Source organism: Rhincodon typus, chromosome 42, assembly GCF_021869965.1.
Source record: "Rhincodon typus isolate 14 chromosome 42, sRhiTyp1.1, whole genome shotgun sequence".
NCBI lineage: Eukaryota > Metazoa > Chordata > Chondrichthyes > Orectolobiformes > Rhincodontidae > Rhincodon > Rhincodon typus.
Window position 1 is genome coordinate 1,385,901 of NC_063373.1, and position 8,582 is coordinate 1,394,482.

The 8,582-nt window shown below is 43.5% G+C and overlaps 1 gene segment (V, D, J or C); it reads left to right on the top strand.

Moving 5' to 3' along the window:
• Window positions 1–2,115: 2,115 nt before the first annotated feature.
• Window positions 2,116–2,610, top strand: LOC109938219. The segment is given in 2 exon segments: window positions 2,116–2,161; window positions 2,255–2,610. Coding segments are annotated over 2 exon segments (402 nt in total).
• Window positions 2,611–8,582: the final 5,972 nt, after the last annotated feature.

Genomic DNA, 8,582 nt, shown 5'->3' on the forward strand with positions numbered 1-8,582 from the left:
TCCCGCCCCCTTGACCTGTCCGTCCTCCCTGGACTGACCTATCCCCTTCCTAACTCCCTACCTACACTCACCTTTCCTGGCCCCATCCCCGCCTCTTCGACCTGTTTGTTTCTTCTCCACCTATCCTCTCCTCTATCCCTCTTCTATCCGCCTCCCACTCTCTCCCTATTTATTTCAAAACCCCCTTCCCCTCCCCCTTTTCTGATGAAGGGTCTAGGCCCGAAACGTCAGCCTCTCTGCTCCTATGATGCTGCTTGGCCTGCTGTGTTCATCCAGCCCTGCACCTTGTTGTCTCGGATTCTCCAGCATCTGCAGTTCCTACTATCTCTGATTCATCTTCATTCCTGACTCTAAAACGTGGACCTATTCTGATTCAAACCCCAATAATGTCGCACATAATTAGCTTGTGTTAAACCAGGACTGGAGGTCTGCAGAGGAGTGAGTTGAGTAAACATTCTTTTTGCTTAACAACGTCAGCAAAATTTATCGGTTTCCAAGCGAGCTGAATGGAGGGAACTTCCGGCAGTGTTCACATTTGTAACAGAAACTCACATTGAAGTGTCATATGTTCCTGAGTTGTGTCATGAAATATTGACAGAGTGGACGCATGAAGGTTGTTTTCGCCTGTGGGTAAGTCTACCAACAGACGAAATAATATCCGCATAAAAAGTCAGGCATTTATGATCGTGATGAGGAGCCATTTCTTCTCCGAGAGGGAAAATAATCTGTGGAATCATTTATCACAAAGTCTTCGTGCTAAATATTTTCAAGTCTGAGTTAAACATGGAACAACTATATATCCTGGTCTTGTATCTTCTGGAGGCTGGAACAGTCACACGTGTCAGTGCTGAAACATAAGATCCTGAGAGAGCTTGGTTGGAGAATCTGTCATCCATGTGCTGATCACGTCTGTTTTCTCCACAATTATCTTCTTTGTAATCCCTGCAGTTTACACTTCTTTGTAACCTTCACAGTGGACATCTCTCTAATAACCAAACTACCCTTCCTTCTCTGTATACGTGTGTTGACGCTGCTGTCAGATTAGGTGGTGATGTCTGCTACTGCAGTCCCTCCGCCTGATTCCCTGGCGATTTTCTCCGTGCGATTGTAGTAACATCAGGCCGCCAACAGAGGGTGGCACTGTATCACTTCAAAACAAGTTGAAATGCAACGTAGAAAGTCATTGACTTTGTGAAAGCACTGACAAACAGTTCCCTTCACACAGAGAGATGAACGTTCATACTCAGAAGCACGCATACGCACACAAACGCGTGCGTCACATTTACTGCGCGAACTGATGATCGGGACTGCAAAATTTTTCAGACATACAGTGGTTCCTGCCGTACGAGGCAGCGAGTCAGAAAGAACCCACAGAGCGTAAGAAGGAAGGTGAGACTAAGCTCATCAAACAAACCTGAGATGGACTAACAGAGGGTGAGAGTGATAATCTTGAGCCTGAGAACAGAGAAACAGCAATAGACGAGCAGAATAAAGGGGAACAAAAACAAAGTTGCTGGAAAAGCTCAGCAGGTCTGGCATCATCTGTGGAGGAGAAAACAGAGTTAACGTTTTGGGTCCGGTGACCCTTGCTCAGAACAGAATAAAGGAGAATTTAGTGAAAGTCATAATACAGATAACACTGGATAAGGCTGAGGTTAGCTCCTCTAATGTAGAAAGTGGAATTTGAGGGTTTGTAATTGGAGAGGATGCAGTTATGAGTGAAATCACCGGGGTGGCGTCAGCTGTGTACCCGCAATCCCACAAGTTGGTTAAGAAGAACAATTGGAGTCAACTGGAGATTTAGTCAGTGAAAAGGAAAAAGGAGTCTTCAGGTTAAATGCGCAAGTGATTTTTGAGAATTTCTTGTCATGAATGCCAGTTAATCTTTCAGAATTCTCAATGCTCCATTTTAAGTGTAGTGACTGTACCCAGCTAGGGATGTGCCAATTCATTCACAGTCTACTGTCTTCTTCCCGCCCACATAGCATCACCGCCCACACAAGGCAGTGAGGTGGGAACGTCCAGTGATACAACAATTTTTTTTTAACGCGGGCGGGTTTATAAAATGGTTGTCTTCAAATATCCGACTGCCAAATTTCACAGAGGGCAGTGACAATGCAGCCACTCTGCACCTGGGTTCTGTGGGCAGCAATTCTACAAGGTAACTGTCGACATGTCACATTTCTTCATCAAGTCATCGGTTAAACTGACCTCAACCTGACAGTTTCTAATTAATTTATGTTTTCCCTTTCAGATATGAGTCATGGAGATTCTATCACTCAGTCACTCTCCTCAGAAGTTCGGACAGAAGGAGACGAGGTGGCTCTAAACTGTACCTATGAAACCATAGCGAGCAATTATGCATTATTCTGGTACCGTCAGCATACAGACACACAACCCGAGCGTATTCTGTGGAAAGATACTTCTGGTTTTGATGATAAAGCAAGTTTTGCCCAAGATCGTTTCGCCATGGAACTTCAGACCTCGAAGAAATTCACAAGTTTGACTGTAACTGGGCTACAGCTGTCTGACGCTGCCGTGTACTACTGCACTTTCTGGGATGACACATTGATCTTAAACAGTCTCATCGCTGTACAAAATCTTCCTTGAGCCATTGATGGGCTCTGTAGTGGAGTTTCTGTAAATTCAAGGGTGTTGCAATGTCCTGTTAGAAATTCAGACTCACACCGGGAGGAAACTAAATTAACCTCAGATCAAACCGTCACCCAATTGCTTCCTGGAGCTGCTCAGAAAATAAACTAATGACTCTGAACACTCAAACAGGCACAGAACAGAGTCATATTTGAACACGAGCTTTCAAATCTCTACTCGCAACATTTTTCTGTAGTCTGATCTGTAGACAGTGAGGTCAGACAGAACTCTACCTTTACAATATTAACACCCAAGAAACACGAGCAGTTTACTCAGGGTGGGCTTTCAGAATGGCTGATATGATTTGATTGTGTCGAAGAATGGTGCGTCAAGCCTTCCATCATCGATATCATCACATTAAATTGAGGTTGAGAGTTGGAAGAGCGCCAAGTTCCTCGGAGTGACAATACCCGACAGTCTGAACTGGACGTCCCACGTAGATACGACAACCAAGAAGGCATAACGACGCCTCTTCTTCCTCAGGTGGCTCAGGAAAGTTGGCATGTCCATAAGATCCCTCACCAACTTATACAAATGCACCATGGAAAGCATACTGTCCGTGTGCATAACACCCTGGTATGGCAGCTGCCCTCCCCAGGACGGTAAGAAACTGCAGAAGATGGTGTGCACAGCCCAGACCAACATGGAAGCCAAGCTTCCATCCATGGACTCTATTTGCATGGCTTACTGCCACGGAAAGGTTGCCAACATCATCAAAGACGCATTGCATCCCAGTAATAATCTTCTGCAACCTCTTCCATCAGGCAGAAGATACAAACGCCTCAACACACGCAGGAGCCGGTTCCAGAACAACATCTTTCTAGCCGTTATCAGACTGATGAATGAACTCTCTAACCTCAAATATCGCTGATTTTACTGACGTTGATCTCGCTTCGTGCACGTCCTATGCAATATAAGGTGTATGCCTCTGTCTAAGTTTTTTTTTGATCTATAGATCGTTGGTTTGCTATGATCTAACTGTACACTTCGTAAACAAAACTTGTCAGAGTATTTTGGTACACATGACAATAAAATAACATTAATAATAAATCTATCTGCTGGGAATACAACATAGGACCCAGCTCTTTGTGTTTGCGTGTGAATGTATGCGTGTGTTTCTGTGGGTACGTGTGCATGCATGCATGCTACGTGGATGCTTTGTGCATTTCTGAATTTCTCTGTATGTACACGACTATGTATGAATGTCCCTTACTGCCAAAGAGCAAACCAATCAGAGGGAGGACAGCAGCATACAGTACCATTCAAACTGACTGCGTCAGCAACTCTCAGACATAGGCGTTTTGCAGTTTTTGCTTCTCTCAACTGGCATGTCCAGCTAACATTCATAAATTCGCTGGCGTTTTTGTAATGTTTCCTATGTCCTTTGCTTTTCTTCTTTCACCCACCCGTCATTCTGAACAGCCCCTTCCACATCTCCCACGTGAGTTTCCCGGAGTAACAACCCACGATTCGTTAAGAGGGTGTATTTACTCAGTGTGAGTTTCTGAATCAGGAATCGTTTGTACACACGGGACAGATCTGAAAATGTAATGAGGCTGATCCTTAAAAAAGACGCAAACTTAGTTTCCTTTCAATGGTGGTTTTCACATCTGCTATTATTCAAATGCTGGAAAACTTGCTTAATTTCTTGCCTTGATCATGACAATTAACAGACCAGACATTCATCTCTACTCCTGTATTCCATAGTGTAATGAAACATACTTTGTGTTTATTATCATCAGAATGTTGTCAGCATATACACAAGTGACGTGGAGGGACCTTGTGATGTTGTTTTAGTGTCCCTTCCTTTGATGCCGCGATCACACCATGAAATCCCAAAGCTCTGGAAGTATGTGACGAAAACGTGACAGGGAAGATATGGAAACGTTATTTCCCCTGTGGGACAACCTAGGAGCATAAGGCTCCGAGAAGTAATCTCAGAATAATGAAGAAATCATTTGAGGAAAGGATGAGGAAGCATTTCTTTTCTCAGTGGGAAAGAATCTGCCATTTCAGTTACCACAGTGTCTGGATGCTGAATATATTCAAGTGAAAGATAGACGTGGTAAAACTAGGTAAATTGGGATTCTAACCTCTGGCCTTTACAAATGTCAGATGCGATTGAATTGAAATGCATAAGGTCCTGAGAGGCCTTCATTCGCTGCATCTGCAAATCACGTGATGACAATATGTGCTTTTGCCACACTGACTATCTACTCGCAGCATAGAACCGTATGCAATCTTCACAGTGGCCGAAGTTAATCCCTGTTCTTTCCCTGTGTGTGTGTATGTGGTGATGCTGGTGTGATATTGAATGCTGCTGTATGCTATTGCTTCCCTGACTGATTCTGTCGCGATTTTCACCATGCGTAAGTTTCATAGTTTGAGACCACCAACTGAGGGTGACGTTGTATCACTTTAAATAGAACTTGAATTGCAATTTAGAGAGGTCTTAAATTCAGTCCAAGCCCAGACCATTGAACAGAGAGAAGCAAATGCTTGCTCGCTCGCACGGACACGCACACGCGCGCACGCGCACACGCACACTCTGACACTGAACATCTGAGCCTGCTGGAACGGGAGACAGGAAGTGTAACAATGAGATATACATTGAATCCTGTTCTACGGGGACTCTGTGTTCTTTGAGTCCGAAAACCACCTCCAAATTTGGAGGAAGGAAAGTGAAACTGAACTCAGTGAAGACTGCTGAGGTGACCTAACCGAAGGAGAAAGTGATTATCTTGAGCCTGAGGACAGAGTACCAACATCAGAAGAGGAGAATAAACCGGAATCTGGTAAAAGTGGTATCAGAGGTACTGTTGAGATAACGTTGAGATTGCGTCCTCTGATGTGTAAAGTGAGATTGTAATTTGATAGTGGGGTGTTTGTGGAGCTGCAAGGATTGCAAATGTGTTGGGAAAATCGGGAACAGCAGGGTGGAAAATTTCGGTGCAGCCGTTAATTGGCTACGAACAAGATCTGGCGTCCATTGGCAATGTGGGACAGGAAAAAAGAAACAGAGCCTTTAGACTAAATGGTGCAGTGAATCTGGAAAATTGCTTGTCAATCTATCAGAATTCACTGTGCTCCATTTTAAGTGCAGTATCTACAACGCATTTCGGAATGTGTCAATTCACTGAGAAGCTGCTTACTTCCTCCTGCCGTCACTGTACCACTATGCCCGAAAGGCAGTGAGGTGGACACCTCCAGAGACACGTCAGCAGTTTACTGAGGGCGGATTTATAGAATGGGTTTCTTCAAATATTCCACTGCCCTGTTAAACAGAGGAAAGCGACAATGCACCTACTTGACGCTGTCATGTACAGCTGCGTTTTCTTGGACCACACAATGATGATAAGCAGTCTACCTCTGCAGAAAAGCTACCTTTGGATTATAGATTTATCTATCTAATGGGGCTTTTGCGGAGTCTCGGAAAAATATCATACGCTTTCAGGCAATTAAACACACACCGAGAGGAAACCAAATTAACCTTGCATCAAACTGTCATCCAACTGTTTTCGAGAGCTTCTGAGAAAATAAACGACAGACTCTGAGCATCCACACAGGAGGTGAACAGAATCATATGTACATGCACCCGTTCTAATTTGAACTATGAACAATTTGCTGTTCTGTAATTTGTAGCCAGTGAACTGGGACACAGCTCTCCTCTGAGTTTCATACCCTCACTTCCCACACATTACATAGAGGAGGAAGCATCCAGAGACATCACAGCAGTTTACTGAGGGCAGGGTTTTGGAATGCCTGATGACGCTTTTTGGTTGTGTTGAGGGAAGGTTGCATTAATCCTTTCATCGTCGATGTGGCCACATGAAACTCTGTCTATCTGCTTAGAACGCAACATGGTTTCCGTTGGCTTTGTGTGTGCGTGCGTGCACGCGCGCGCTTGTGTGTATATGTGTGTTTGTGTATTTTTGACGGTATGTGCCAATGAGTGTTTGTGTGTGTATCTGTGTTTGTTATGGAACAGACCAGGCCGATGAAACTATTCCAAGAATTTAGTCCAGACCTTAACTTTTTCTTATTTTAAACGTAGATATGAAGTACTGTGATCCAGATGCAATGTGACCAGTCCAACCACTCGACGTTATTCAAAGCACAATTATTTTTAGGTCCGATAGTTAAAATATAAACAAAAGAAAGAGGAATTTAAAATAGCTCAACTGTTGGAAAACTGAATTGAATAATAGACGCAGTACCTATTACTAATTAATGATTCCAATATAATAACATCCCACAAACACACTCCTTGGTTAAAAAAGCAAATTCAGACATTGATTGTTATGTGTAATTCTCCTGTCCAGGAGGAGGAAACATCAAGTGAAAATTCAGAGAGTGGAGCAGCCAAGAGCATTCACTAAAGCTTCCAGGTGTTTTGAGTCCCCAAACAGCTTCTGATGTTACTGAAGAAATAATCGCAGAAATCTGGTTCTGTGAGAGCTGGGCACACCCATTCAACTGCTTCCATTGTTCCAACTTAAAAAAAAACTGAATGGCTTACAAGTTGTTTCCTTAAGTCATCATCAAGTAGCAAGTTTTTCACCTCTGCCTTACAACCTCTCTTTAAAAAAATCCAGATTAAAATAACCTTTTAAAGTGACAGCGTCATTACATGTTACAATGTGAAGTGTATGAAGTTTCAGATGACATTCTCAGTTATCCTTCCGTGTTCTAATTTGTATTAATTTTCCTGTTCTGGTGTTTTTCGGTAGCACTGCCAACTGTCCCATAATTATCAGTCTTGCCTGCTGGTTTCACAATACTATCTGCGTGTTTCCGTGTTTGTACTTGCGACTTGTGAATGTTCAATGTAGCAGATAAATTATCAGCACTCCTCCCGTGTGTATTTTAAATCAAGCTCCTTGTCTTGGCGTTTCTCAGTATCATTGCCAACCATCTCACATTTATCGATCTCCCCATCGATTTCCCTAAGAATCTCTCACTGCTGTCTTTATCCCCCTGTGTAGATGTGACACCACCTGTGGTCTGAGGTTCACCTTCATTTCCTCCTTCTTTTGGATTCTCTCTGATTGATGACACCATAACGGAAATAAAAATAAAACAGCTACATGACGGTGCCTTTGCTCTCAATTTATGAAGTCTTTTTCTCAGCTGTATTTTCATGGTGGTTACTTTCACTTTCGACAAAATATTGTTCTCTCGTTATAAATAATGTGGTGTGTAAGAGGCCCCGGGTCTTTGCTTTTCGGTTAGTATGTGGGTCGAAGTATAGCAGCCACACTTCCTGCATTGGCCTGCTGTGTACTATAAAGAGGAGAATCGCTGTCTGTTTCAGCGTTGCACTCCTGTCGATAGGATATGAAGATGGATGTGTGATTGAGACTGATTGTCCTCTTTATCCTGAATGAAATCAACCTTGGTGAGTTACACTTGAGATTCTGAGGGGCTACTGATGTGCAGTGGTAGTTTCCATCCCTCTGCGTTAAAAAGGTCAGGTTTCGAGATTCATCGGGTTTAAAGGTATGTATAACATCTCTGAGCAGGTTCGTTTGTAAATTCTGACCGATAATGATTCATGCGATATTTCCAAAGTGAGCATCGGAGCTCCACAACATTCATTTTCATTCAGATATTGCTTCTCCTCTGTAAGGTTGTTGTGGTTGAGCTGGTGATGCTGTCGTGTACCTCCTGTTTACCTAGGGTTTCTGTACTGGCTGCTCATTTCGTGGTATCACACTAATGCTCACCATGCAGAGATAGACGGTGGGATCATCATGATCAAAGTGTTGTAATATTGTTCCCAGTGATGCGTAGCCTTAATCCTTCCTGCTCAGGCCACGCTGACTGAAGCAATAACCATTAGCTCTGGCTCCCATTTGTCACGTCACTGGCACCACTTCACGAAATTGAGCAAGGGGCTGGTTCTGTGATTCATTGTCGCTGAGGAGCCT